At 42.3% G+C, this 15,224-nt stretch overlaps 1 protein-coding gene across 2 annotated transcripts; it reads left to right on the forward strand.

Annotated features, from left to right (window-relative positions):
• The first annotated feature begins 3,860 nt into the window (after positions 1-3,860).
• Positions 3,861-8,404, forward strand: LOC116532600 (zinc finger protein 121). Of its 2 annotated transcripts, none has more exons than XM_032251889.1 (3): positions 3,861-3,897; positions 5,956-6,035; positions 7,004-8,404. In XM_032251889.1, exons 2-3 carry the CDS (start codon positions 6,033-6,035, stop codon positions 8,171-8,173), a joined length of 1,173 nt encoding a protein of 390 aa, XP_032107780.1. In that variant the 5' UTR covers positions 3,861-3,897; positions 5,956-6,032; the 3' UTR covers positions 8,174-8,404. The 2 variants fall into 2 exon arrangements, with proteins under 2 accessions (XP_032107780.1, XP_032107779.1); XM_032251888.1 differs by lacking the exon at positions 3,861-3,897 and adding an exon at positions 4,635-4,979.
• The last annotated feature ends 6,820 nt before the right edge of the window (positions 8,405-15,224 follow it).

Raw genomic sequence — 15,224 nt, forward strand, 5'->3', positions numbered from 1 at the left:
TTTTTTTTTTTTTTTTTTTTTGAGACGGAGTTTCGCTCTTGTTACCTAGGCTGGAGTGCAATGGCGCAATCTCGGCTCACTGCAACCTCTGCCTCCTGGGTTCAGGCAATTCTCCTGCCTCAGCCTCCTGAGTAGCTGGGATTACAGGCACGCGCCACCATGCCCAGCTAATTTTTTGTATTTTTAGTAGAGACAGGGTTTCACCATGTTGACCAGGATGGTCTCGATCTCTTGACCTTGTGATCCACCCACCTCGGCCTCCCAAAGTGCTGGGATTACAGGCTTGAGCCACCGTGCCCGGCCTTGGCTTCTAATTTTTATTGGGTACGTTTTCTTAGATTATTTATAATTTTTATTTATTTGTTTATTTTTTTATTTTTTTGAGGCGAGGTCTATCTCTGTCACCAGGATGGAGTGCAGGCAGTGGTGTGATCATGGCTTAGTCCAGCCTTTACCTCCTAGGGCTGAAGCAGTCCTCCCACCTCAGCCTCCCTAGTAGGTAAGGTGCATGCCACCACACCTGGCTACTTTTTGTACTTTTTAGTAGAGAAGGGTTTGTATCATGTTGCCCAGGCTGATCTGTCTGTCTCAGCCTCCCAAAGTGATTTTCTTTCTTTAAAATTTCCGTGGGTCACTGCTTCCTTTTCAGCACTAGATGGAATCTTAAACTCACGTTTCCCTCTTCTCTAGCAAACAATCAAGAATACTGTCCAGGCCAGGCGCTGTGGCTCACGCCTGTAATCCCAGCACTTTGGGAGGCTGAGACAGGAGGATCACCTGAGGTCAGGAGTTTGAGACCAGCCTGGCCAACTTGGAAAAACCCTGTCTCTACTAAAAAAATACAAAAAATTCAGTTAGGTATGGTGACGGGTGCCTGTAATCCTAGCTACTGGGGAGGCTAAGGCAGGAGAATCACTTGAACATGGTAGGCAGAGTTTGCAGGAAGCCGAGATCACACCACTGGACTCTAGTCTAGGAGACACAGTGATACACCATCAAAAAAAAAAAAAAAAAGAATACTGCCCATCTAGAATGGGGGAGTTCCAAAGGGCATATCCCAGCAATGGGGGAAGGCTGGCTGTGTGTTCATGCCCAGGGGCCTGTGTAGCATGCCCCTACAGCATAGTTGTCCTGAACAGCCTGAACAGCCGCTCTGATTTACCTTCTCCTTTGGCCAAGTTATAAAACAGAGTTTCCAGGGCTGGGGATGGGAGTCCTGCCTCCGTTTTTTTTTTTTTTTTTTGTTTGGTCCCTGGATGTCCTCAGGGTATTTCTCCCTTCAGGCACTTGTGGTTGAGACAGGGAGGGACTGATCTTTTACCAGGGAACCCACGGTGATGGAGAAGATGGTTGTCTACCTCGATCGCAATTTTTTCCAGTGTAGAAACTGTGAATCGATGGAAATTTTCCACATTCTTGGTGTTGGACAGATTAAGGAGAAGGGTGTCGTGGATATGGAAATTTGATTCTCTTAACATCTCTCTGGAGTTTTTTCACTTCTTTGTAGCCTCAGAAACTGCCTAATTTTTATATTTGAGATCAGGGATATTGCTGGTAATAATTTTCACGGTGTGTATTTGGTTTTGGTTTTCTGGAAGGGGAGTGAAACCAGCTTACTTCTGTACTGCCATTTTGGAATCATAAATGCTGCACGTTTCTAATAAAGTTGTCTAAGGTGTTTTCAGGTAGGGCACAGTGGTTCATGCCTGTAATCCTAACACTGGGAGGCTGAAGTGGGAGGATTGTTTGAGGCCAGGTGTTTGAAATTAGCCTGGTCAACATAGTGAAACCTCGTGTCTATAGGGGGAAAAAAAATTAGCCAGGCATGGTAGGATGTGCCTGTAGTCCCACATACTTGGGAGGCCGACACAGGAAGATTGCTTGAGCCCAGTAGTTTGAGTTTGCAGTGAACTATGATCACACCACTGTAATCCAGCCTGGGTGACAGAGTAAGACCCTGTCTCTAATTTTTAAAAATGTATTTTCTACTTCCTACTTATTGCATATGATCAGTATAGTGGTGTCAACATAGTGTACCAGTGTGGTGTTTCATGGAACGTCATTATCTCTGGGAGGCCCAGAGACCTGGAGACCTCTGTTTATGACAGAGACCTGGAGAACCGACACAGGTTAGGGCAGTGTTGTGAAGATACATTGTTGGTCCTGCCAGGTAAAAGGTAACTGAGTCTTGGCTTTTTCAAATTGGTATGGGGAAAAGACATGGGCTGTGCCAGTACCTGTGACAGGAATACCAAGTGACAGAAATTATGTTGATGTGTTCTGGTAGACATTACATTTTGAAAGTTGGCTGTAATTGGAGTGATCACCTAAGTTCATGATTTGTGAATGATTTAGGTGTGGTAATTGAGTGAGAGGTCATGATTCTCCACTGGGATAACTCAAGTTTTTGGCTACATCAGACTTTTTTTTTTTTTGAGACAAAATCTTACTCTATCATCAGGCTGGAGTGCAGTGGTGCAATCTTGGCTCACTGCTGCCTCTGCCTCCTGGGTTCAAGCGATTCTTCTGCCTCGGCCTCCCGACTAGCTGGGACTACAGGCATGTGCCACCATGCCCAGCTAATTTTTATATTTTTAGTAGAGACTGGGTTTCACCGTGTTGGCCAGGATGGTCTTGATCTCTTGACCTTGTGATCCGCCTGCCTCCCAAAGTGCTGGGGTTACAGGAGTAAGCTACCACGCCCAGCCTAGACTTTTTTACGTAGATAGAACAGCATTCAAGTACAGAGAATGGCACACCATAGCCCATGGGCCATGTCTGTCCCTCCACGTGTTGTTCATGTATAAAGTTTAATCAGAATACAACCGTGTTCATTTGTTTATGTTTTCTATGATGTTTTCCATGCTACAACAGCAGAGTTGAGTAGTTGCAACAGAGACCGTATGGCCCATAATGACTAACATATATTTTGTGGCTCTTTAGAGTGGTATTTGTTAACTGCTTATCTGTTTCATTTCTAGGGATGGCACGATTAGTAAGCCACCACCACAGATCTCTGTAGGTCAGGACATTCTGATTACTGATACATTTCCACTGTCCTTGATAGTTGATTTGCTCACCTTGTCTTTGGTGATTTCTCCTATTCTGGGTCCCCTTCATCTTGACTGAAAGCAGGGAACTCATCTCAGTGATGGTATTCTTTGCAGTCATACCTGTCCTATGAAGGAGAATACCAGCAGAGCTCTTCAAGGATTACAATACTCCTCTCACTCCTCTCTCAATAACCTTTGTGAAGAGAGTGTCTTCTGCACTCTCAACAGAGGACAGGGAAGTGGGCTATACAGATGACACATAGTAAATCCAGTGACACTCCTGTCTCTAGGATTCCCTCTTTCCCATTATACCAGGGAAGCTCTGGCATATGAGCCTCATTAATTATAACAGTTTCAGGTCTGAGAACATAAGAAGTAGCTTTATTTCAGGGCTGTCCTAAAGAAGCTCTCTGAGTTTTTTTCTTTCTTTCTTTCTTTCTTTCTATTTTTTTTTTTTTTTTTTTTTTTGAGACAGTCTTACTCTGTCGCCGAGGCTGAAGTTCAGTGGCATGATCTCGGCTCATTGCAGCCTCAGCCCCCTGAGTAGTTGGGACTACAGGCATGTGCCACCATGCCTGGCTAGTTTTTGTATCGTCTGAACCAGGGCGGGTGACAGCAGAGGTTGCAGTGAGCTAAGATTGTGCCACTGCACTCCAGCCTATGACAGAGCAAAAATCTGTCTCAAAAAAAGAAAAAAAAGACAGAGAGAGAGAGATGTAATACAATGATATGAAAAAAGCTCCAAGGCCGGGCGCGGTGGCTCAAGCCTGTAATCCCAGCACTTTGGGAGGCCGAGGCGGGTGGATCACGAGGTCAAAAGATCGAGACCATCCTGGTCAACATGGTGAAACCCCGTCTCTACTAAAACTACAAAAAATTAGCTGGGCATGGTGGCGCGTGCCTGTAGTCCCAGCTACTCAGGAGGCTGAGGCAGGAGAATTGCTTGAACCCAGGAGGCGGAGGTTGCGGTGAGCCGAGATCGCGCCATTGCACTCCAGCCTGGGTAACAAGAGCGAAACTCCGTCTCCAAAAAAAAAAAAAGAAAAGCTCCAAAAGACACAATATTCAAACTTCTGACAACACTGTCAAAAAAAAACAATGATCTCAGCTGGGCGTGGTAGCTTACGCCTGTAATCCCAGCATTTTGGGAAGCCAAGGTGGGTGGATCACCTGAGGTGAGGAGTTCAAGATCAGCCTGGCCAACATGGTGAAACCCCATCTCTACTAAAATACAAAAAACATTTAGCCAGGCATGGTATCAGCTGCCTGTACTCCCAGCTGCTTGGGAGGCTGAGGTGGGAGAATCGCTTGGACCTGGGAGGTAGAAGTTTACAGTGAGCCAAGATTGCACCATTGCCCTCCACCTGGGTGACAGAGTAAGACTCTGTCTCAAAAAAAAAAACCAAAAAACAAAATAATAATCTGTCTTTGCACTTGCATTATTTCCTGTTTGAATAAAAGTTTTAATGGTTTTTATTTTATTTTTTTGGAGACATGGTCTCACTCTGTCTCGTAGGCTGGAGTACAGTGGCGCAATCGTGGCTCATTGCAGGCTCAACCTCTCTGGGCTCAGGTGATTTTTAAAATCACCCAAAGAGCTGGGATTACAGGCATTAGCCACTGTGTCCACTCTTTACTGGTTTTTAAATGTGTATTTGAGCCTGAATGGTGGGTATTGGGTCAGAGATAACCAATCTCCTCAGGGCATAAAAAGATGAGATATATGAAATTTGAGCTCTTTTAAAATAGCTTCACTACTCTCTTTAGGAATATAGTTAACTTTTCTTGGATAGATTTGTCATCTCTTGCATAAGCCTCTTCCATTGGTATATTTTCTCGTATGTACAGGACCTGTTCAAATTCAGTCTGTCTCTTGACTGGAGGAGGAAGAAAAGTTGAGCACATTGTCAATAGGAGTTCTCCAAGGTGAGTGTGAAGAACATTCCTGGTCAATGAGAAGTTCAGTGTGTTTGGAAGCATAATGAAGACATTTAAAAGATGTAGTTTGTCACAGAACATGGGGCCTTTGGACTCGGAAGTTTTTTTTTTTTTTGTTTTTTTTGAAAGGGGGTTTCTCTTTTTTTCCCCAGGCTGGAGTGCAATGGCGCGATCTCGGCTCACTGCAACCTCCGCCTCCTGGGTTCAGGCATTTCTCCTGCCTCAGCCTCCTGAGTAGCTGGGATTACAGGCACGCGCCACCGTGCCCGGCCTTGGACTCGGAAGTTTTAGGGTGTCTTCAACTTTCCATATTCCTCTCTTTTTCATCTAACCCAGAGTTTCATATGATTTTGCAAATGTTCTGCTTTTTTTGTTGTTGTTTATGATTTCAATGTGTGCTCTTTATCCAGATTGTTTCTGCTTTCCTTCTCTAATAATACTATTTCTTTTCACTATCTCATTTAATTTCTATAGAATAAATTGTTTTAAAAATTACAAATTGCCAGGTGCGGTGGCTCATACCTGTAACCCCAGCACTTTGGGAGGCTGAGGTGGGTGGATCAGCTGAGGTCAGGAGTTCAAGGCCAGGCTGGCCAACATGGAGAAACTTTATTTTTACTAAAAATACAAAAAATAGTCAGGCGTGGTGGTGGGCACCTGTAATCCACGCTACTCGGAGGCAGAGGCTGCAGTGAGCCGAGGTCATGCCACTGCACTCCAGCCTGGGTGACAGAGTGAGACTCTGTATTAAAAAAAAAAAAAAAAAATTATTAAATTTAGACTCCAAGTCCTTAATTGTGGTCCATATTAGTCATGGATGAACTGTTCAAATCTGTGCTTGTTTAATTTTTTTTGAGTGTGCTGAATATGAAAAATATAAATGAGCTTTTTAATTCTTCCTTATTTAACCTACCATTTTGTTCTCAGACCCTTTTTTTCTTTTTTTTTTTCTGTTTTACTTCAGAATGACAAGTTAAAACCAAAGTGTCAGCACTTCAACAACCTTTTTTTTGGCTTAACAAAACATCAAACGGCATACAAATGGTAAGATTAAGATTTCTTATTTACCACACTCAAAAAGATTGAGAATTCCATTATAAAATATCAGCAAAAATTAGAGATATTTGAGAGCGGTAGCATTTACCCAAGCAGGAGTTATGTCTCTAGAGCAAGGTTCCCCACTGGTACTGGTTAGGAACTGGGCTGCACAACAGGAAGTGAGCAGTGAGTGAACAAAGCTTCATCTGTGTTTATAGCCATTACCCATCACTCGTATTACTGCCTGAGCTCCTCCTGTCAGATCAGTCGTAGCATTAGATTCTCATAGCACAAACCTTATTGTGAACTGCCTGTGCTAGGGTTCTAGATTGTGTGCTTCTTATGAGCCTGATCTGTCACTGTCTCCCATGACCTAGATAGGACTGTCTAGTTGCAGGAAAACAAGCTCAGGCCTCCTCCTGATTCTACATTATGGGGAATTGTATAATTATTTAATCATATATTATAATGTAATAATAATAGAAATGAAGTCACAATAAATGTATTGTGCTTGAATCATGCTGAAACCATCCCTATCCTACCCCCATTCCACCCCTGTTTGTGGAAAAATTTTCTTCTACGAAACTGGTCCCTGGTTCCAAAAAGGTTGGGGACCTCTGGTCTAGAGGGATACTCTAAACATAATGAATTTGGGGATACCCTGATCCTATCTTAAAACTTGGTGCTTCAGTATTCTCACAAATTATCACCTGTAGCTAGATAGCTAGATAGAGATTATAAAAACAATTTCATGAAAATATACAGGAATTATTTCAAGGTTCTTAGAGCAAATGGCACAAGGTTCTTGCCAGCAGGTTTTCTTCATTCAGCTTGTAAAAGTTCCATGGGGCAGCAAACTGTATGCATGTAATGAAAATGGCAAAAATTACAATAAAGTATCTCATTTCAGATGAGTAGAATTTATTGATAAGTCTGAAAAATCCTTTAATCATTATTCATCTCTTTATTAACAGGCTGAAATCCACAATGGAGGGGAACTCTGTGACTTTATGGAAAATGGAGAAATCTTTAGTGAACACTCATGCCTTAATACACACGTGGAAACTGAAAATACAGGGGACACTTATGACTGTGAGGAGTATGGAGAAAACTTTCCCATGTTCCACAACAGTGCCCCTACTGGAGAGACACTTTCTGTGTTGAATCAGTGTAGAAAAGCCTTTAGCCTGCCACCAAATGTTCACCAGAGAACGTGGATAGGAGACAAATCCTTTGAATACAGTGACTGTGAGGAAGCCTTTGTTGATCAGTCACATCTTCAGCCAAATAGGATAACTCACAGTGGAGAAAATCTCTATGAGCAGAAGCAATGTGGGAGAGCTTTTACTTACTCCACAAGCCATGCTGTGTCTGTTCAAATGCGTACTGTAGAAAAACCCTACGAATGTAAGGAATGCGGAAAATTCTTTAGGTATTCTTCATATCTTAATAGTCACATGCGAACCCATACTGGGGAGAAACCCTACGAATGTAAAGAATGTGGGAAATGCTTCACTGTTTCTTCACACCTAGTTGAACATGTAAGAATTCATACTGGAGAAAAACCCTATCAGTGTAAGGAATGTGGAAGAGCCTTCGCTGGGCGCTCAGGCCTTACTAAACATGTACGAATACACACTGGAGAGAAGCCCTATGAATGTAACGAATGTGGGAAAGCCTACAATAGGTTTTATCTGCTAACTGAACATTTTAAAACTCACACAGAGGAGAAGCCCTTTGAATGTAAGGTATGTGGAAAATCCTTTAGAAGCTCTTCATGCCTTAAGAATCACTTTAGAATTCACACTGGAATAAAACCCTATAAATGTAAGGACTGTGGGAAAGCATTCACTGTTTCCTCAAGCTTACATAATCATGTAAAAATCCATACCGGAGAGAAGCCCTTTGAATGTAAGGACTGTGGGAAAGCCTTTGCTACATCTTCGCAACTCATCGAACATATAAGAACTCACACTGGAGAGAAACCGTATATATGTAAGGAATGTGGGAAAACCTTTCGTGCTTCTTCACACCTACAGAAACACGTTAGAATTCACACTGGAGAGAAACCCTATATATGTAACGAATGTGGGAAAGCCTACAATAGATTTTATTTACTTACTAAACATTTAAAAACACACTGAAGAAGAAAACTCTGAATGTAAGGAATGTGGAAATCTTAGGAATTTCTTATGCCATAATTGCTACATTTGAATTCACACTGTTGAGAAATCTTATTGGTGCAAAGAATGTGCGGAGGCCTTCAGTTATTCCCATTCACTTTGAAGAAATGAAAAAATTCACACTCTCTGTGTCCCCCATAGATTTTAGAAATGTTAGGGAACCATTGGATTTTTTTTTTTTTTTTTTTTTTTGAGACAGAGTTTTGCTCTTGTCACTGGAGTGCAATGGCATGATCTTGGCTCACTGCAATCTCTGCCTCCTGGGTTCCAGCATTTCTGCCTCGGCCTCCCGAGTAGCTAGGATTACAGGCGCCTGCCACCATGCCCAGCTAATTCTTGTATTTTTAGTAGAAACGGGGTTTCGCCATGTGTGCCAGGCTGGTCTCCCTCAGATGATACACCCACCTTGGCCTCCCAAAGAGCTGGGAGTACAGGCGTGAGCCGCCATGCCCATCCTTTTTTTTTTTTTTAAAAGATGGGGTTTCTCCATGTTGGTCAGGCTGGTCATGAACTCCCAACCTCAGGTGATCCGCCCACCTCAGCCTCCCAAAGTGCTGGGATTACAGGCATGAGCCACTGCGCCCGGATATTTTTTTTTTTTTTTCTTATTTTTGGGGAGGGGGGGACAGTCTCGCTCCATCACCAGGTGTCAGGCTGGAGTGCAGTGGCGCGACCTTGGCTCACTGCAACCTCTGCCTCCCAGGTTCAAGCAATTCTGCCGCAGCCTCCCAAGTAGCTGGGACTACAGGCGTGCAGCGCCACGCCCAGCTACTTTTTTTGTATTTTTAGTAGAGACGGAGTTTCACCATGTTGGCCAGGATGGTCTCCATCTCTTGACCTCGTGATCTGCCCACCTCGACCTCCCAAAGTGCTGGGATTACAGGCGTGAGCCACTGTGCCCGGCCTTTTTTTTTTTTTTTTTTTTTTAATAATTGTTGTTGATACATGTTCTTAAGTGATTGGATTGTAGTTACAAACATTTGAGAATTCACCCTAGTGCATACAATGTAGGAAATAGCCCTCATTATTTCCTTAGGTCTTTCTAAGTATATAAGATGTTGCAATGGAGACAGATCCTATTGATACAAGATGCAGGCATACCCAGAAGATATTGCAGGTTTGGTTCCAGACCATGGCAATAATATGAATCATACATATGTTTTGGTTTCCCGTTACATCATACGGTAGTCTCTCGTGTATAGTTGTGTTACGTCTAAGTAAAGTACCTTAGTTTAAGATACTTTAGTGCCAAAAACTACTATGATCATCTGCGACTTTGGCGAGTTGTAATCTTTTTGCTTGTGGTGGGTCTTGCCTCAGTGTTGATGGCTGTTGTCAGGGTGGCTGTGGCAGTCTTTATTTAAAGACAGCAGTGAAGTTTGCTGCATTGACTTCATTTAATGAAAAACTTGTTTGTACCCTGTGATACTGTTTACTAACATTTTACACATAGTGGTACTTCTTTTGGAATTGGACTAATCCTCTCAAACTTCGCTACTGCTTGATCAGCTAAGTTTATGTAATATTCTAAGTCTGTTGGGGTTTCAGCAACATTCACAGCATCTTCACCAGGAGTAGATTTTATTTCAGGAAACCACTTTCTTTGCTCATCTATGAACGCAACCCCTCATCTAGTCAAGTTTTTTCATGAGATTGAAACAATTCTTTCACATCTTCAGGCCCCACTTCTAATTCTAGTTCTCTTTTTTCCATCACATCCATAGTTACTTTTTCTACTGAGAACTTGAACCCTTGAGAGTCACCTGTGAAAGTTGGAATTAACTTCTTCCAATCTCTGGTTAACGTTGGTTTTTATTTTTTTTTTAGAGACATAGTGTCTGTTGCTCATGCTGGAGTACAAGTGGGTATTCACCAGCACAATGAGAGCACATTGTAGCCTTGAACTGGCCTCTCAAGTGATCCTCCTGCCTATGCCGCCTGAGTAGCCGAGAGTACAGGCATACACCACCACACCTGCCTTAATGTTGATATTTTGACCTCCTTCCATGAATCACAAATGTTGTTAATGGCATCTAGAATGGTGAAGCCTTTCTGCAAGGTCTGCAATTTTATTTGCCTAGATCCATCAGAAGAAGCACTATTAGTGGCAGCTATAGCCTTATAAAATGTATTTCTTACATAAAGACTTGAAATTCAGAATTATTCCTTAATTCATGGGCTGCAGTTAGCAGGCATGAAAATGTTAATCTTGTTTATAGTTCCATAAGAGGTATTGGTTACTAGGTGCATTATCAGTGGTAATTTGAAAGGAATCTCTGAACAGTATGTTTTACAGTGGGCTTAAAATATTCAGTAAACCATGCTGTAAATAGATGTAAATAGATACCACAGGGAGAGAAGATGTAGCATGATTCTTACTGGCTCTTTGGTTTTTGGAATGGTAAATGAGCAGTAGCATTCATTTAAAGTCACCAACTGCATTGGCTCCTAACAAGAAAGCCAGCCCAGGCTGGGCACAGTGGCTTACACCTATAATTCTAATGCTTTGGGAGGCTGACGCTGGAGGATCACTTGAGGCCAAGAGTTGAAGACCAGCCAGCACAACAGTGTGACCCTGTCTCTACAAAGTAAAGTAAGAGTCAGCCTGTTCTTTGAAGCCTAGAAGTCAGATACTGACTTCCCTAGAGCTATGAAAGTCCTAGATGGCATTTTCTGAAGTAAGACTGTTTTGTCTCTATTAAAACTCGAGTATTACTACCTCTACCTGTTATCTAGATCTTTGGGAAATGCTTGCTGCAGCTTCAACATCAGCAATTGCTGCTTCACTTTGTACTTTTATGTTATGGAAAGGGCTTGTTAAACCTCATGAACTGATCTCCGCCAGCTTCCAGCATTTCTTCTGCAGCTAACTCACCTCTCAGCCTTCATACAATTAGAGTTAGGGCCTTGCTCTGGATTAGGTTTTGTCTTAAGGGAATGTGGCTGGTCTGATCTTCTATCCAGACACTAAAACTTTCTGTCAGTGGTGAGGCTGTTTTCCTTTCTTATTTGTGTGTTCACTGGAATAGCAGTTAATTTCCTTCAAGAACTTTTCCTTTGCATTCACAACTTGGCTAACTGGCACAAGAGGCCTAGATTTTGGCCTATCCCGGTTTTTTTTTTTTTTTTTTGGAGACATGGTCTCGCTTTTGCCCAGGCTGGAGTGTAGCGCAATTAAAGCCCATTGCAGCCTCAAACTGATGAGTTTAAGTGATCTTCCTGTCTCCTGAGTAACTAAGACTGCAGGTATGCACCACCTTGGCTGGCTAATTATTTTTTTTAAAGAGACAGGACTTTACTGTTTCCAAGGCTGATTTTGAACTTCTAACCTCAAGTGATACCCCCGCCTGTGCCTCCCAACCCGCTGGGATTACAAGTGTGAGCTGCTGCACCTGGTGAGAAATGTGCAACTCCCCCTTGCACTTGAACATTTAGGGGCCATTGTGGGGTAATTAATTGACCTAATTTCAATATTGTTGTGCCTCAGGGAATTAGGAGGCCCAGGGAAAGGGCGAGAGAGTGGGGGAGTAGCCACTTGGTGGAGCAATGAGAACATAGCATTTAGTCAGTTTGCTGTCTTCCAAGGTTGTAGTTTGTGGTACCCCAAAACAATTAAAATAGGAACATCAAAGATCACAGAGTGACTGGGAACAGTGGCTCATGCTTGTAATCCCAGCATTTTGGGAGGCCCAGGTGGGCAAATCACGAGGTCAGGAGTTTGAGAATAGCCTGGCCAACATAGTGAAACCCCGTCTCTACTAAAAATAGAAAAAATTAGCTGGGCATCGCAGGTACCTGTAGTCTCAGCTACTTGGGAGGCTGAGGCAGGAGAATCACTTGAACCCAGAAGGCAGGGGTTGCAGTGAACCGAAATCACACCACTGCTGTCCAGCCCGGGTGACAGAGAGAGACACTGTCTTTAAAAAAAAAAAAAAAAGAAAGAAAAAATCACAGAGCACCACAGTAAATAAAATAATGAAAATATTTGAAATATTGTAAAAATTACCAGGATGTGAGAGACAAAAAGTGAGCACATGCTGTTGGAAAAAATGGTGCCACAGGACTCGTACTTGTAAAAAAAAAAATATCTGCAAAGTGAAGTAACATGAGGTATGTCTGAAGCTATTGCTCTAGTGGTTGCCAAATGGTGGTTTTCCTTTTTCTTCTTTTTGTTGGTCTGCCACAGGGTCTTGTTCTGTTGCCTAGGGTGGAGTGCAGTGGCACGATCATGGCTTACTACATCTTTGACCTGGGCTCAAGTGATCCTCCCACCTCAGTCTCGTGGGTACCTGGGACCACAGGCACATGCTAACATGCTTAATCAAATTTTTTTATTTGTAGAGCCGAGGTCTCATTATGTTGCCCAGACTGGTCTCAAACTCTTGGACTCAAGCAGTCCTCCCGCCTCAGCCTCCCAAAGTGCTGGGATTACGGGTGTGAGCCACCGAACCTAGCACAAAAAGTGATTTTCTAATTCCTTAGTTTCTTCTGCATTTCTTAATTGGAATTTTGTAAGGAAGAGTTATCCTTAATCATTTATTTACCCATTTACTTGTAGGAGCATGTATCATAAATTCTTATTCTATGGGGTATAGTTAGCTACTGTAAATTTGATGCACATATTTTTCCAGATTCAATAAGTAAGGTCTCCATCAAGCTATCTTCTGAATCTTTAAAAATATATTCTCCTGGGCCGGGCACGGTGGCTCAAGCCTGTAATCCCAGCACTTTGGGAGGCCCAGGCGGGTGGATCACAAGGTCAAGAGATCGAGACCATCCTGGTCAACATGGTGAAACCCTGTCTCTACTAAAACTACAAAAAATTAGCTGGGCATGGTGGCGCGTGTCTGTAGTCCCAGCTACTCAGGAGGCTGAGGCAGGAGAATTGCCTGAACCCAGGAGGCGGAGGTTGCGGTTAGCCGAGATCGCGCCATTGCACTCCAGCCTGGGTAACGAGCGAAACTCTGTCTCAAAAAAAAAAAATATATATATATATATATTTTCTCCTAATTTCATGGGTAAATAATTATTTTCTGGGCAAGCTTGTTCCTGGTACATTTGTCTCCAGCCCCCAAATCAGAAAAATCTAGTTTTCTTTTAACAGAGAATACTATTTAGAAGCTGCAGTCTCTGTGTGCAGGGGTGTTCCTAGGTAATAGTGCCCTGGCTTTTAGGTCCTCTCTGTGAAAGATGTGGGAAATACAAACATACTTATATATACATATCTGTATATATGTATCCACACACACTAATACCTATATTTCTATATTAAAAACATGACCACATGCCAATACTTATAATTCCACTGCAACGCCTCTGGGTTATTTCTTGCCTTCCAAATTCCTTTGTCTGTAGCTATCTTTTATCACATGCAAAAAGTAGCACTTGCTCAATCCCAGATTAAAATATAATGTAGTCTCAGAATTGATAAACTCATACCACTTTAAAAACTACTAACCAGAATTCAGTTTTTATTCACAGTTCTTATCTTTAGCTCAGGGCTTAATATAAAAGCACTAAGTTTAAAACTTAATTGGTCCGCAGCAATCCACTTGTAGGTATATGTCCAAAGGAACTGAAGAAAGCATCTCAGTATGTGAATGCATACCTGTGTTCATTGCAGCATTGTTCAGAAGAGCCAAGAGGTGAAAGCAAAGTAAATGTCCATTGATGGATGAATTGGTAAACAAAATGTGTTATATATGTACAATGCAATATCATTTAGCCTTAAAAACAAAATTCTGCCATATGCCACAACATGGATGTACCTTGACATTATGCTAAATGAAATAAACCAGTTGCAAAAGGACAAATACCACCTGATTCCACTTACATAGGGTATCTAACGGAACTCAGAAGCAAGAAAGTACTGCAGTATTTGCTACAAGCTGGTGGAGGAGAAAATGGGTTGTTTAATGGTTATTGAGTGTCAGCCATGCAAGATGGAAAAGCTTTTTGCGATTTGTTGTATAAAAATATGCATATAGTTAACAATACTGTTCGGTACACACAAAGTATGTGAAAGGGTAAGTTTTATGTGTTTTTATCATAATAAAAATTGTAATAAAAGTACTTGGGTCAGTTTTGTGAGGTTTTCCCCTTCATTGATTAATTTTTATCCATTTGATACAAAGTTTTTTTCGGTATTCCTGTTAATTTTCCACTTTGTGTCATCCCGTTATCCTTGTTGATTTTTTTTTTTTAATTAGATATGTAAAACAGGCCGGACGGGGTGGCTTATGCCTGTAATCCCAGCACTTTGGGAGGCCAAGGTAGGCAGATCACTTGATGTCGGGAGTTCGAGACCAGCCTGGCCAACAGGGTGAAGCCGCGTCTGTACCATAAAACAAAAATTAGCCGGGCATCACGGTACATAACTAATTTCATCTGCTTCGGATACTGAGGCAGGAGAATCGCTTGAACCCAGGAGACAGGTTGCAGTGAGCCGAGATCCTACCTCTATACCAGCCTGTGAAAGAGTGAGACTATCAAAAAAAAAAAAAAAAAAAAAAGTATGTGAAACAATAGGTGTTTGTTTTGTTTTGTTTTTGAGGCAGAGTCTTGCTCTTGTCGCCCAGGCTAGAGTGCAATGGTATGATCTCAGCTCACTGCAACCTCTGCCTCCCAGGTTGAAGTGATTCTCCTGCCTTAGCCTCCTGGGATTATAGGCACCTGCCACCACGCCTGTCTAATTTTTGTGTTTTTAGCAGAGAGTTTTGCCATGTTGGCCAGGCTGGTCTTGAACTGGGATCACAGGTGTGAACCACCATGCCTGGCCAACAAGAGTACATTTTATTTGTTATACTGGTTTATCTTTTTTTTTTTTTTTTGGTGTCCAGGTTTTGCTCTGTCACCTAGGCTGGAGTGCAGTGGCATGATTGCAGCTCACAGCAGCCTTACACTTCTGAGCTCAAGCACTCCTCCCACTTTAGTGTTTCAAGAGGCTGGGAGTACAGGCATGGACTACTAAGTGCAGGCAGTTCTTTTTTTTTTTTTTTTTTTTTTTTTTGGG

Source organism: Sapajus apella, unplaced genomic scaffold (assembly GCF_009761245.1).
Source record: "Sapajus apella isolate SASKATOON/1434 unplaced genomic scaffold, GSC_monkey_1.0 scaffold77, whole genome shotgun sequence".
NCBI lineage: Eukaryota > Metazoa > Chordata > Mammalia > Primates > Cebidae > Sapajus > Sapajus apella.